At 38.4% G+C, this 15,790-nt stretch overlaps 1 protein-coding gene across 1 annotated transcript in view; it reads left to right on the forward strand.

The window, feature by feature from the left end:
- The window catches only part of EDIL3 (EGF like repeats and discoidin domains 3), a 200,247-nt gene that overhangs the window by 130,339 nt on the left and 54,118 nt on the right, over positions 1-15,790 (forward strand). The window contains exon 7 of the mRNA XM_068422961.1: positions 10,391-10,572. Coding sequence (XP_068279062.1) covers positions 10,391-10,572 — 182 coding nt within the window. The remainder of the gene's footprint in view (positions 1-10,390; positions 10,573-15,790) is intronic.

Here is a 15,790-nt window from a genome sequence, read left to right on the forward strand (position 1 = left end):
ATACGTCTTGTAACTAGTAATATTGTCATTTCTAGGAACAGTTGCTGTTCTTATGGGGGGGAAAAAAAAAACACCAAACCACAAAGACAGAAGGAATGTCTCTAGGCAGCAAAATGAGATTTGCCACTTGAAAAGCACATACTCTTCTCCTGGCAAGTGAACATTGTCATTGTCATACTGGCTTGCAGGAATGCTAATTACGTTGATGTTGTAATCCCACTGATTTCTGTTGTAGACCTGCTAGAAAAATGCACATTGTCTTTCCGTGTAACTATATCTTGTCTTTCCAATTTTACTTCCAAGAGAACGTTTAGGTTTGTGGTGTTTTTTTCAAAGTTGCTTTTTGGAACAGGCAAATTTTGGGAAGAACCAATCGCTAAGCACATAGATACATATGTCATGAGCTGCCTTCAGCTTAGCAGTAGCTGGTTAGCACTTAAAAAAAAAAAAAAAAAAGTAGTATCCGCATCTGGTTCCTGTAACTAATTCAGAGAATCAGGTAGAGCTTCAAAATCAGCTGGTCAGAATCCAGGTATAGCACCTCTCCTAATAGGATTTAATGAAAGTTATAAAGGAAATCAGTGAGATTTCCTGTTCAATTAGCACCTCTGAAATTAGCATTCCCACCAGCCAGCAAGACTGTGAGTGTGCATTTGCGTCAGCAGGTCACTTCAGGTTGAGAGGCACAATATGAGCTTTCGAAGTGGTGAACCCCATTTTACAGGACTGGTTTGAATATTCTTTAGCTTGCACTTTGTTTTCCTGGGAATGCTGACAGTTCCTGGAAATTGTAATATTACCAGTTTAAGATATGTTCATCCACTCTATTTAAAAATTACTAGTTTTTCTGGTACAAATGTTGCCTAGTGACAGAAAAAAACATGTCCTTTGGAAGGAGTTTAGGGAGAAGAGAGAATACACTACAATATAATGCATTTGCCACATAGGTAAGGTTTTTGTCTGTGTTGCATGCTCCATAGACAAAAAAAAAAAACAAACTGTACGTCAGTGAAGACAGATGAATGTAGATATAAACCAAAGGAACAAAGGAAAGTTGTTGTCTGTAGCTATCTTGAAATCAGTCTGAACTTCTGCAGAACAGTGTCTCATTAGCAAATTTCCTAACAGCTGGAAAGCTGAAGAGTTTTCTTGTATTCTTTGAAGAAATATTTCTATCAATACCCACGGAGGGGAGAAGTGAATGGATTGCACAGGGTTCAGCAGCAACAAGTAAAAATGATTGTTTTTAAACCAGTTGGGTTCCTAATTGCTTTTTTACATGCCTAAGTTAAGCTTAAATTGTTAATTGGCTGTACTCAGTGCCACAACCATTTACAATGGCTAGAAGTAAAGGAGGTAATTAATAGATCTACAGCTGCACAAATCTCCTCCACCCACAGCTGCTCAAGTCCAGATCTACCAAAAAATCTTGAGATTGGTAAGTAGAACTTGGAATCACATATCTTTTCATGTCATTGCAACCTAAGGTAATAATCAGTTACTGGTATGCGGCAGATAGAGGCTATGGTTTCTGTGTCTGCCATTCCTTATGTGTGTATGTATGACCACATGGCAATTACTTTATAGTGCAACTTTAAAGCTCCTGTGAATTTAAACTCTATAATATGAATGTAGGTTAATTCTTGTGAGAAGTTTTTTTAGTGTTACTCCATGATTTCTTGTTTATTCAGATTAATTTTAGTAGTGTTTAAGTGGCTATGAGTTATCTAAAACTAGTTATGTTAATATCAGTACTCAAACATGGTAGAAATGTTATTTTTCACAGTGTCAGCTTGAAAGGTAAAAGCCATTTTTCACATAAAGATTAATATATTGCTATATGAGAGCTCAGCAGAGGAGTTTGAGAAACTCAACTCCTTACTGCAATATAATTTAATCTTTTTTTTTAAGATCGTAATTGCTGCATGAAAACAAAATACAATAAAAGTAATGTGTATCAGTGAATTGTTGAATGCTGTAACTTGAGTAGTAGTATAAACTCAGAGGAAGCATTTTGGTTTTGGTAGTTAGGCAATGGTGCTTGTCCTTTCTGAAATCACCATGGCGTGATAGTAGTTTTCTGCCGTGGCTGTAAATTGGCCATACGGTGCATCACAGTCAAGGTTCAACCGATCATTTTTCTGGGTTCTAAACTCTCCCCTGGATTTTAGATTGTGCCTCCAGTTAGTCCAATAACCCATATAGCAAGGACAGCTGTGCTTCTTCACACTTCGTGCTATGCCATGTGGTTGCTGTAAATTGTGATTATTTGGTATCCCCAGCTAGAAAAAAAAATAGGAGAGGAGACAAATACACTAAAGGCTATTTTAAGAAGAAGACATTGTTGTCGACATTCATAGAATCATAGAATCGTTTTGGTTGGAAAGGACCTTTAAGATTCAAGACAAGAAATAATAAACGGAATAAGAAAAATTCAAGTTGGACTTCAATCAAGCACTGAATGGGATTGTTGTTCACTACTGGTGCTTTTGAAAAAAGTCATTGAGCAAACATTTGTCAGGAATGGTGTGGCTGTAATGTAGTTGACATGTCTTGGGACAGAGATGTTTCCAGATCCTTTGAAGCTGTGGTTTTCTCTCATAGGGATCCACAAACGGTGTGTCTTCGTTCTGCAAGTCCTCTTCCCCAGCCAGTTCCATGAAAAACATTTTGAACATGCCTAGGGATGCTGTCAATAGCATTAAAGTGCTGGAGTTCAGCACAAAACATAGCAGCAACAATCATTTCATGGAGCGATACTAAAAAAGTTATTTTTCTGATTACAGCTTTGCAGATATATGATTTTAGATGTACCTTTCTTTTCGGGCATAAGAATGACCATGCTTGGTCTGCCGCCAGTCCAATAGTCCGGCCTTGGACAGTGATCTGAAGTGAATGCTTAATGAATAAGTGTAAGAAAAGGGACAAGCACTAAGTGATGGTTCTCCCATTGTATTTTCCTAGCTTCCAGCAGTCTTCAGTTCAGGGAGTTCCTAAATCAGAAGTTGTATCTTCCTTCAGTCTTATTCCTGTTGCATAGGCCCCCTCTTCAACTGTGCTGTATGTTGCAGTTCCCCAGACGTTAATCCCCGTGCTTTTTGTGGGGAATTTATAATCCTGTCCATTCTACTCGAAGAGCAGAATGGAGAAATTGCCAAACTAGAACTAAGCAAATTAGTCCTGAATAACAACTCTGTATTTCAGACACAGCACTATAAAAAAAAGACCTAATCTTCTTTTAGAGTCTGAGCTGTTGTCTCCATATGCTCCTGCACTATGCTGGAAGTATAAGTTTTTGCAGACTTGCTCAGTGTAGAAAATCCCTCTGGATGACCGTCAGAGGAATGTGAATCCCACGCTGGGGACTGCAGGCCAGTGTGGGAAAATGCTTATAGTCAAAGAGCTGAAGTCTCTGTGTGAAGGAACAAGAAGAAACAGGAGGCTGAAGCCTAGGTTGCATGGTGGGGATTTTATGCATGTATCAACATTAATTACTGCAGTATCAGAGGTCATCTGTAATCCCACTGTGCAATGGTGAAGTTGGCAATTGGGGACCATCGTGTCACTAAAACCATGAGAGGGTCCACTGACACCTCTAGTAGGAAGGGAAGCTGTGTGCAAAAGCACTTTACATAATATAAAGAAGAGAGGATTTTATCATTATTGTGTCATGGTTGTGAAAAAACAAGTCCGACAGGAACATCGCTTCATACACTGCATATGGATGGACACTTTAATAGCAGACTGCTAAATGATCGTCCATACCCAACTATAGAGATCCTATAAAAACAAATTCACTGTTCTCTGAAGAGAGCTATCCTTGACAGAACAAACTGGACAAAGATGTGTGGGTGGCAGGAGGAACAAGAAGAAGAAATAGGAGGCTGAAGCCTAGATTACACGTTGGGGACCTTATGCATGTATCAGCATTAATTACTGCAATATCAGAGGTCATCTGTAATCCCATTGTCAGGGTTTGTGCTCCAGCACAATTACCGTGCTGTGCTAAGGACAGCCAGAGTAATCTCATTGCAGAAAATGAGGTGCTTGGAGAAAGACAGGATTTCAGATGTCTAAAACAGATTTGTTTTCTGCATGCCTTCAATTTTGCATCTCTTTGTTTTGATGACGTAAGCTAGAGACAAACCAACAGAGGAAATGGAAGCTATATATTCATGCTGCAAAATTGGGCATGTTTCATCGTCAGTAACAAGAAATCTTTTTCTTCTTTTTGCAAAGGCATAATCCTCACATTTTCGAGCAATTTTTAAACCATTTGGAGGTTTTGCTTTATTTGTGGACTGACATAAATAATAGAAATGATTTGTAGAAGAATGTAGAAGTCCAAATTAAATATACTCAAGTAACATGTTTACCCACTGCTTTCTGCTTATTATCTCCTACTGTAGTAATTATTTATCTTATTTTAAAATGGTGTCTCCTTCCTCTATTAGAGGGGGAATCAGTGACGTATTTCCCTGTTCTAATTTACCTCTGAAGAGATTTCAGTGTAAAACACAGTAAGCTGTCTGTCACCTTCTTCTATTTGCTTTTGCACAAATATTTTTGTTCAGCTGGAGGGATTTATTGTTGTAAGAGACAAGGGTGGAAATGCAGAGCTCATCCTTTGTCTGGGGAGCTATTTGATCCCCATACCCTTGGTCTACAAGTGAAATCTGGACTAATGATCATTTGCTTTGTGGTGCAAAATGGTGCATAACGTTTCAGATCTAATTATGTTTGAGATTGTAAAAGAAGTCTTCCAGACAGTTTTATAACCATTCCATCTTCATGTGAGTTGGTGGGGATTGTTAGGAGAACTGAAAAGATATAAGTGAACCCTTCACTTTTCCTGTGTAGTTGACTTTTCCCATCCTTCGCTAGATCCATTCACAGTCATACAGCTTATTGGTACACCTTTGCATCCTGTCATCTTCATGGACAATGGGGCATTGTGGGCATAGGTTTGTGTTTGATGAGAACAAGAGAAGTGTCAATAGGGTTTTATGTAGTGCGTACCTATTGTCACTGTAGGATTAAAAAACATATTGCTTGAGTTAGTGTTTTGCTATTTAATGACACTAAAATAACAGCTCCAGATGACAAAATCTTCCTTGTGAATCTGTATCATGAATATGTCAAGCAGCTTCTTAATTGCTGTTTTATTTTTTTTACTTTCTTGTGTCAAGCTAATTGTCATACCCCAGTGTCTCAGCATTAAGTAATAAAAACTGTTTTCTATTTAATGACTGACGTTGACCAGACTGACTTGTACAGAGTCACTGTAGTGATATTATTACTCCCTTGGAGACTGCAGTTTCCCAAGCTGTCGTGATTTTTGCTAAATGCACTGTGGGTTTAATAGAAGTAGATGTATAACAACAAAATTTAATACAGCTTGTATTTGTTCTGCAAAATATGTATCTCCGTTTTATTTAAAAGACAATCTCCAAAAGCTGCACTTGCTTGTTTCCTTCATTGTTAGTTGTCAATGGCATGTCACAGCCCTTAAGCACTAAAAGAAATGATTGATGTCTTAACTTGAAGGAAAGTATTGTTTGTGTCTCAAATTTAATATCTTATGCAGAATTCAATATCTTATTCTGTAACCAAACTTTTACTGATATAACATGTTTGATGAATAACCAGAGGCAGGTTATTCAGCTGAGAGCTTTCAAGAAAAGTAAATTTCTGGGGAATTTAGAGAGTAATAACCCCATTAGAGCTTTTGTAACGAGAAAGCATGACTCACAAATCTATTAGAGTATTTGGAAGAAATTAATGAGCATATGGCTCAGGGAAGTCCATTTGTTGTGCAGCATTTGACTATCCAAAAATGTGTTCAACTATTTCCTTTCAACTGATAAAAGAAAGTAAATTGAAAGGTTTTCTTGTAGAATAATGTCTGATTAAAAATAAAGAGCAAAAGAGTGGGTAAATGGGCAGTTTTAACAATGGAAGGAGCTTACTCACAGAGTCCTAGCAAAACCTCTGCCGAAGTCCTTGCTGTTCGATGAATAAGAAAGCAAAATGTTCTGATAATTTAAGAAAAGTACTTAGCATTATAAAAATGAACTGAAGAGTTTTAAAAGTATCTTGAAATATAGATTGGCCTGGCTATGAAACAGAAGGTGTAAATCAATGTGGTCAAGTTCAAGGTAAGACTACTCAAAAAAAAAACCCTCACGACGGACATGGAGGTATCTTAATTTTCAGGAAGAGAGAGCCTTGGGTGGGCTTCCACAAGGCACATCTGTCAGACCTGTGCCTGGGAAATTGCTCAGTTAATCATCACTGCTGTGGTCGGAGTAGGATTGCATTGCAAGTTCTGTGGTTTGGACCTGCAAGCAGGTCTTGAGCAGGATTACTCAGCTTCCTACCTCATTAGAATGATCTGATGTCCTTCAGGGTGGTGAAAAAAGATGTTCCTCTAAAGGCAGATCGTAGTGTTGTGTACATATGTATTACACTGTAAGGCTAATCTTGTTTAGAAATTATTATCCAGTCTCATGTTTCCTACGCATCTCGTGTTGTTACGCTTGAACTGAACACCAAAGTGGAAAGTATGTCTAATGTGGTAGTTTCAGTTTTTAGGAGTGGTAAATTTTGTGTTTAACTCACATTGAGAAATGGACAAACATGACAAGACTGGAACTGCAATTAAAATAAGAAGCTTGTACAATTAAGTACCTATTCCCTGAAGGTAGAGATTTGCTTTGGGCTTCAGGAATAATCCTCCTAAAGCTAAGGAATGACCATATATGGTCATAGCTGACAAAGTAGAGTTAAGTGCTGTACTTGGCAATTTAACTGCCTTCAATTAGAAAGGAAAATTAATCTTTCTCTTGTAAGAAATTCACACGTATTTCAAATACCATTTAATGCATCTCAAGCATGAGAACTAACATGCCTTCAAATCAAAACTTTCCACAAATTTCTGCACCTTAAACAGAGGCTGATAAGAAAAAAAAAAAAAGGACATCCATATCTCTTCCAAGTCTGCCAAAGCTGAGATATCTATAGGAGATCAAGGGTCTGTGGGAATCTGGCCCTTCCTTTTGAGCATTGTCTCAGAAATCGTAAACCACGTGCTCGGGCGACATCTTATGGCGGCTGCCTGGAATGCCTGAGCCTGGCAACGTGGGATGGCGCAATAAGCTAGGCGCCCGCCCTCCACCCTCCTCCGGATGCGTGTCTCTGGTAACAGCCTGGCAAGGGACCAATCCTACGGCGCAGGAACCGGACATGTCCCGCCTTCGGACCTGTGATTGGTGCGAACTGTTGACTGACGGCTCCCAGTCACATGACTCTGCCGAAAAACTCTATAAAAGAGGCTGGATCACTTCACCACGCGGGACCCTCACCGCCATCTTCCAAGGAAGACATCGCTGGATCTCAGGGTGGTGAATATTTTCTTTTTTCTTTCTCTTTCAACTGTTTTCTCTGTTTCTTTCTTTCTTTCATCTCTCTCTCTCTTTTCCTTGAATATTGAGTTGCCTCAGTGTTGGACCTAATAAAGTCAGAGCCAAGTGTGTTGATACCGTGCCTCGGTTGTGCTTTGTCTGAACTCTGGGATCACGAATCTTTAATATTTCGGGTCAGGATTGTTTGGGGGTGCTTTACCTGCCGGCAGGTTAAGCATACCGGGTGTTCGCATTGAACCAGGCACGCCGCACGTGGGCTGCACTGGAATTATTTATATTTTTGGCGGGCCCTGCGCGCGGGCTGTCTGCATTGAACCAGGCACGCCGCACGTGGGCTGCACTGGAATTATTAATTAGGCGGATCTCTCTCTCTCTCTCTCTCGGGGAGCAGGGGACGGGGATTGTCTGCATTTTATTTCTAGATTTGCTCCTTTTTTTGACTAATTAGGCGGGCCTCTCTCTCTCCCTCTCTCTCTCTCGGGGGGGGCGGACGGGGGGCGGCTGTCTGCATTTTATTTCTAGATTTGCTTTAGAGGCGGACCTTAAATCCGGAACCCGACAGGGTCTTGGCATCAAATACATGTTCTCCTTTTGAAAATTACCTGCTAAAGCCAAATACCGTTATTCTGGACCTCACTCAAAACTGGCCCTGATATATGCTGGGGCCCTGTCCTCGTGCACACATTTTGCCCGTTAGGTCACTAAATAATGCTAGCAGGGCTGGCAGGTGTCCTCATCCCTGTGCTCCTCACTGTGAGAGGAAAATTATATACAGAATATAGCTGTATACTCCCCGTCCATATTAAAACACCTGCCATGCCTCCACACCTCCATTTTCAGCTCCTCTTGGAAACCTCTCTTCTGTTTCTAACATCTCTATTTTGAAACACTTACCAATCTATACCAGCTGTTAGGGGTGGTTAATTTCATAATAAGCTGGAATCAGTTCTGTATGTGCGTGTGTGTGTTTGTGAGTTACACACACGTATAGACACACCTGTGTGTGCTTTCTTTCCCATTATGAATGACAAAGATATTTTAGTAAGTAAATATAAGAAACTTGAAAATATGCAGTTTTCTTAGGAAGGTAGAGTAGTTTACCTCTGGCTTGCAAGCAGATATGGCAGTTTATACACTAAAGGAATTTATTGTGATTAGATGAAAAGATTTCAGAAACAGAGCTAAGATTTGAATAGGTCTTTCAATTTTTAAGTAATTCATGATAACACAATGAAAAATGACACTTTTCCAACATACGTGGGTTTTTCGAATACATCCTGTATTGTGCCTGCCTGTGCTGATGACAAAGAGTTTGTTTTCTTCTGGCATTGCTATGCACTTGACACAGCAGCAGGAGAGAGCTGCATTTTGTTATATTTTGTGCAGCATGAACAGTTATTAGTCAAGTGCTGAATGCACCACCTTTATTGTTGGGTGATGATACATGACACAGAAAGGTAGAACTAGGACTTCAGATTATAGCCGAGCTTCATGGTCTGTTAAAAATATGGATGAAATCATCATGTGGTGCAAGTCAGTCATTAATTTCAGTGGGGCCAGGATTTCATTTAAGCATATCCTGAAAATAAACCAGTTTTTGCGTTTAAGAAGTAACACATTCGGAAACCCACCTGCGTGGGGGTTTTAGTTTAGCTTTTTAGAGCACAAGCATGTGCTTGTCCATGGCCCTTACTCCATAATCAACTTAATACCGCAATTTAGATTTTATTTATCGCCATTATCAGTGACATACAATACCCAGGGATTGTATTGCCAGTGACTCCCAGCACTGTCTTGTTGCCTCAGCTTCTGCCAAAAGGAACAAATTGCACTGGTCGCTTTTTCTTCTCTGTACCTTTAAATTAATGAGGAATTAAATTATTTGTGACTTTCTGCCCATATGGTGTAAGGATTTCATAGCAGTACCATTTCAGAGTTCATTCTCAGGTATTGCTTAAGGTGAAGCACTCCCAGGCTTCTGAGAAAACCTGGAGTGTAAGTAAACGTCTGCTCTGTCCTGTTGTGTTCAAAATCGCTGAAGTGCGGTTGACCCACAAAGCAGAAGATCTTTTGGGCAACTGAGCAAGACTGGCTGCTACAGTAGTTCCTTCAATTAGCTGCTCTTTATACTCTGCATTAAAAATGAGTTGAGAAAAAAAATCTTATTTACTTGAAAGTGGTTGGGGGTATTTAATAGTGAGTAGACTGAGAATCATTTGTATATAATGAATTTTCAAAATTTTCTGTTTGGATTGCTCACTACAACTGGATGCTCTTGTTCCTGTACCCAGATGAAGTGGCTTTAGAAAACAATGTATGCAGAAATATCTTGACTTTAAAAAAGATTACATCTAGAAGTATTTCAGGTGAATAAATTGATGACGAATACCACACATAAAATAATGAACATTTATTAAATGTTAAATACATGCTTTGTGGTTTGCTGATTAGATGTATAAGATCTTAAACTCTTTTTAATGTAACTAAACAGTATCATGTGTCTAACTTCATATTCCTAAAGATAACGGCAATAACAATATGTAGCATATTGGCTAAATGCTAACCTCTAAGGCAAGAGCAGCAATATGGAACTTTGCAGTAACTACAGAATTTAAAATTTGCTTTTAGCAATTATTTCAATATTTTAATCTAAGGATCATTTTCTTTCATTGTATCTGTAAAACACAAACTCACAACTCTTCGATAGAAGGAACTAAAACAAATGGAAAGCTTAATATATTTCATTAGTTTTGCAATGGGAATATATTTACAAGCAATATTTTTGAACTTCTTTTTTTCATTTCTGCAAAAAGAAGATGCTACTCAAGTGCTTTCAATCTCTTCTAATAAAATATGTGACATGATGTGTTGGATCTATTTTTATGTTCATTATAATTACAGCCATTTGGGACTCAGAAGTTGATCATTTCATTTGCTTTAATTTCTTTTCTTGTTTCCATTCGCAGGATGCTCTGGCCCCCTAGGGATAGAAGGAGGAATTGTGTCAAACCAACAAATTACTGCATCATCCACTCATCGAGCTCTTTTTGGACTCCAGAAATGGTATCCATACTATGCACGACTTAATAAGAAGGGTCTTGTGAATGCTTGGACTGCTGCAGAAAATGACAGATGGCCATGGATTCAGGTAACAGATGGGAGATGAGGAGGAAAAAAATCTTGATTCAGTTGCCAGAGTCACTTAAGAAACTGAGGAAGACAAGTGGTAAACTAACAGCTAGATTATTCTTCACTGTCAGAGATGTAGCCTAGACTAAAAGGGACTATTTAGTTGCAAAACAGTAATAATCTTGACTTTACAAATGCACAGGTCTTTTTATCTAAAAAGCATGTGCGTATGTTCCGTTGTGGCTCTAAACCATAGAAGCAAATTTATAAAGGCTCTTTTCAAGGGAGCTGTTTTCCACATACGTAATATTTGCTCATTAGGTCCTTAGTAGCATTTCACAGCAATATCTCATGGTGGAGATACTTTGACACATGCAGCCTTCCTTGAGTGTCATTCTAGAGTGCTTTAATGTGATTTTGGCTGTACCAGAGCCTGCAGGAATAGTTTGTCCTTTCTGCTGAGCTGCTCTGGGCCCACAGGTTAAGCATTGTGTGCATCATGCTGGAAGAAACAAGAGCTGTTTTAATTAAGGTTAGTTGAACCACGTCTGTGGGGCTGAAAATACACATTTTTTTCATTTCCACTCAAGGGTGTTGTCGCTAGAATGATTCAAATAGCAGTGCCCTCTTTGTTTTCTCTGCACCCAGCAAATGGCTCCAGTAAAAGTCATGAAGCAGTGATTATGAAGTCCCATGGCTGTATTTTAGTGAAGATAATTATTACCTAGTAGTTGCTGTAGCTCTTTACATTTATGGTGTTTTCGTGATATGTGAATTGGGCTAAGCTTTGGCATTTTCAGCTGTTAATTAATAAAGATGATGTTAGATATTGATGGGAAAACCTTTTGTACTAATCAGTATCGTCAATATGTGAAAAGGGTCCTTTCCTTCCAGTGAACCCACCACAGGAGTAGCAAAAGATGGTACCTGAGCATCTTGTCAACTTACCAGCGCTAAGTTGAACTGTCGAGGTGTCCCTTGGGTTTGTCAGACACACTCTTCTTCAAGTTACCTTTGTGTACATGGCATAATTTTTGTTCATATTCAAGTTTCTGTACTGACTACCATTTGTGATTCTTCTGAACGGTTCCCAGATGTTTGGGGAAAAAGTGTACAGGATTACCTGTTCATTCTTCTTGTCTGGAGAGCAGGCACAAAGCGATGTTTGATGAAGTTTTCTGAAACCGATGTGGTGAGAGTGCTGGATTTTGTCAGTTCTGAAAAATGAAGCCAGTGCTACTGTTTGTTATTCACTGCAGAGTGAAAGCACAAAGGCCCTTCAATGTATCTTAAGTGAGTTTTCTTCCGTAAAGACCAGAGGGGTTAGGGTGTCTGTAAAATTTATACATTGAAAAAGAACTGGAAAGAATAACGCTAAGGGACTTGAGCAGAATTATTTTCACAGGAGTAGAAAACTAATGTAACTTTAATGGATAATGAAAAAGTCAGTGTTACAGTAGCTTTTGGGCTGCTTTAGAGTGTGGGCTTTATTAAATGAGCTGGAGAATAAAATTAAGCTTGGACCCCTAGACATGTCTTTACTAGGAGATGAACTGGATGGGGATGGCTTACGGTCTGTCGCTTCCACGTTTGTACATGTCAAAGCCACCACCTACCATGGAAGCAGCTGTCAGGCAGCTGTGCAGGTTTCTACCCAGACCAGAGTTATGTCTGCCTTGTACTTTGCTCCCAGGGAAGTCTTCCCTTTGCTCTTACCTGGAAGGAAAGTTGGACCAACGGAGAAAATGTGGCTACAAATCTCAGCCCAAGGTATCAGGTTTGAACAGTCTGTTCTTTTTTGGAGTTAATGAGTTTTGGAGGTAGTGCCAACCCCATGCAGGTTATTCTGTAATTTTGACAGCCATAGTATGTAAGGACTTTCTAGAAACTAATTAAGTGATATGATTAATGTGTATTAAGCATCTAGCATTCCCTTCCTTTTCGTCTCATTTTTCTTTAAAAATAAACTTTGGTCTACAATTTTCACAAAACTTGCCAAGTATTTTATTTTTCTTTTTAGTTCAAACTAACAATAAAAATACTTTGTAACTTAAAAACAGAAGTTTAAATCTTGGGAGATTTTTGTTTTCCTTTTTTGAAGAGTTTTCTCCTTAGAACACCTGGGAACAGAGAATTTAAATTTGTCAGGGAGATGATACTTGTAGAGAAAAAGTGCTTTTTAGTCTTCTGCAGAAACCCTGTTTTGACTTGGCAAGGATACAGACCCCCACAAACTCACATTTTATGGACTGCATAGTAGTTCTTTACATCAGAGCACCGTCTTGTTCTTCAAGCATGAAATACACTCTGAGACACACACTGCCTGACCCTTATATGGGTGAACAGTTTCTGTTGAGAGAAGAGGAGAAGCAGAAATCCCATATCTTATTTTTGCACAGCTTCTCTAATGGCCAGGGAGATATTTCATAACCATTTGTGGAAGGTTACAAAGAGCCCACTCTGATTTGTGCTAAGTTTCTGGCTACCTTCCTTCTGGTCTTGTAGGAGAAATACTCCCTCTAACAACAGCCTACTCTTTATTTTTACTTTTATCACATCACCAGCTTCTTCCCTGATCCTAATGTGAGGGGTCTGTATATGGGACCTTTTCCATGCTGGTTTTAGTGACAAAGCAGCTGGTCCAGAAGATGGCTCCTGAAAAAGAGTGTGAATGTTTGGCAGAGATTAAGCAGAATGTTACAAAGCCAGAAACTCCATTGTTAGGAAATGTAAATTAACATTTTGCGCTGTGAACCTGAAGCAGTAGCCTGTTACGCTTTTATAGTTTCTAATGCTAGATAAATTCTAAAGGAAGCTGTGTATAATGGGCAAAGTCCCCCGAAGTATAAATGTGTACAGGATTGTAGCTATTTTTGCCTTGTTCCATCATTATCAGTTTTCTTTGTCATTTAATTTCTTTATTTATATGCAGTTTGGCAAATGAAAGGTTTGAGTGCTTTGCTTATAACTCACTTGTAATGAGTGCAGAGGTTTTTTCCTCTAATCTTTCAGGTGTCTGACACACATGAACTAATTAGTATGCAATTTCATTTTCCTGCATTCGCCCAATGAGCTGAAAATTGAAATTGCCATTTTAAATTTACACTCTCAGCATGTAATTAGTAATGGCACTACAATGCTTGTAATTGGCTTGTGATTTAAAGGGTCAGTGACCATGTTTTTGAAAGCAAATTAAAGTCAGAGTAAGTCATATCTCCCTTTTAAAGTTCTGATGACCTCTGTTTCTCCTCATAGGTTGTCTGTGATAAAATAGCACCTGTGTATACTGTTTACCACTTTATTAGTGACACTAACTTTTAATGTTTCCAAATACAATGAGAAAAAAAAAAAACACACTTCTATTTTTCATGAGTTGTTCATGAGATATAACCAAAATGGTCACTTTACCTGTTCTGGTAACAAATCTTTTTTGTCAAAACTCTTTTTTTTTAAGAGAGCACTGATTTCTTTTTTCCCTTTTGTTCTTTTGCATTCATGGCTGCAAAAGATGCTGTTTCTTTTTATTCTCATTCCACTTCGTCTCTACTCCTTCCTTACACATATCTGTATTTTTCGATTCATGTATATTTTTTCTCAAGGCAGTATGGATCAGAATAGAGATGGCCATGTGCAGGATTATTGCTTCTATTCTCTCTCTGCCATATCCAAAGCCATAATAACTGTTAACCTCTAATGCAAACCTGCTAGCAGGACCTTCTAAATGTTACTCCTCTGTAGTGATTTCTAACCTAGGGATCCATGCCTATACCCTTATATTTCTTCTTCTCTCCCTGTTTCACCACCCAAACCTAACATTTCTTAGCTCTTTTTTCCCCTACTCATGGCTGTTTTCCCTTTCCTTCCATAAAATACTATCCTTTTTTATATCACTGCAGTTATTATTCCTGTAATACATCAAAACTTCATCCATGGTAAATAGGCTAAAAATGCATGAACTGGGATGTCATGAACACTGTAAGACAAAACAGAGTAATTTGGTATTACTGGCAATGTAAGGACTGGTTTACAGTACCGAAGTCCTAAGTCGTGTGGTTAAAATGTATAAGTAACTTTGGCAGAAGGATGCTTGGATGGGGCTTTGCATTTTTTGTCAGTTTTTGATTTTCTGGTCCTGGCTGTGGCCAGTCGATTAAGCAAGGCGTGGAAAAGATCAGTGCCTGCTGGTTCCCATGCAATTGCTGCTGTTGCACCAGGAGTGAGCTATCACGTCTGAGAACAAGAGATCCCTTGATTTCTGCTCATCTCCTGAGTGTGATTCTGAAGAGGATCCCTGTGAGGAATGTGCCTGATGATACAATAACTTGAGTGGTGTACAAGAGGCTACCAGCTCTTTTTAAAGTGCTTTGTGGTCTTTTAGACGTGGAATTTTTTACAAGGTCAGTATTAATCCACAGCGACCAAGAGCAGATTTGGGCATGCCTTACGTCTGGAGAATACTAAGAAAATGAACTGATTACTGGATGTCATATTACTGTGTGGGAACTATGATTGAACACCTGAACTGTTGCTGGAGACTGTTGTATATAAATGTAAGTTACTAAATAGAAAAATCAAAAAGCTATCTTCTTATCCCTCATTAAAATAGCAGGAACCTTTTCTCCAGAGACATCAGTATGGTTACCAATTGGTATTTAAATAAAACATTCAAATACTTAATTTTATTATTGTGAGAAGGAGGAGGATTCATTTACAAAACAGTTGGACTGCTCAGTTTGGTTGCAAAATCAAAAATTGGGAAATAAAGTTGGTTTGGGTTGAGTAGTTGGCTTTTTCCCCCTAGTTTTTATTGCTTACAAAAATATCCAAAATATTTATTTTGGGGTCTTTTTGTCTTCAAATAATTCATTCCTTTCCAGCTCTATTTCGTATTTTTATTCCTTTTTGGGGTCAATTTTTGAATGTCAAATGTGATTTAAAAATGGAAAAGCTAGATTTAGAAGATATGAAAAGAGCATTGTAATTCTAGTATTTTTCTAGTTTGTTCTCTAAATGTCTTTTCTGCAACTATATGTCAAAGTTCAGATGAAACTCCATATTTTCAGATACAACAGTTTAATGGAAAAGGTGCTCAACTTCTAATTGGTAATTTGAATATATTAGTGTTCCAGTCTAAATTAAAATACATTGGGTTTATTTACTTTTACCTTCTCAATAAGTCTGTCTTAAATAATACTTTTTTCTTTTTTAATATATTTGCACAATTCTAAAAAAAATTC

The sequence above is a fragment of the Nyctibius grandis genome, chromosome Z, assembly GCF_013368605.1.
Source record: "Nyctibius grandis isolate bNycGra1 chromosome Z, bNycGra1.pri, whole genome shotgun sequence".
Lineage (NCBI taxonomy): Eukaryota > Metazoa > Chordata > Aves > Nyctibiiformes > Nyctibiidae > Nyctibius > Nyctibius grandis.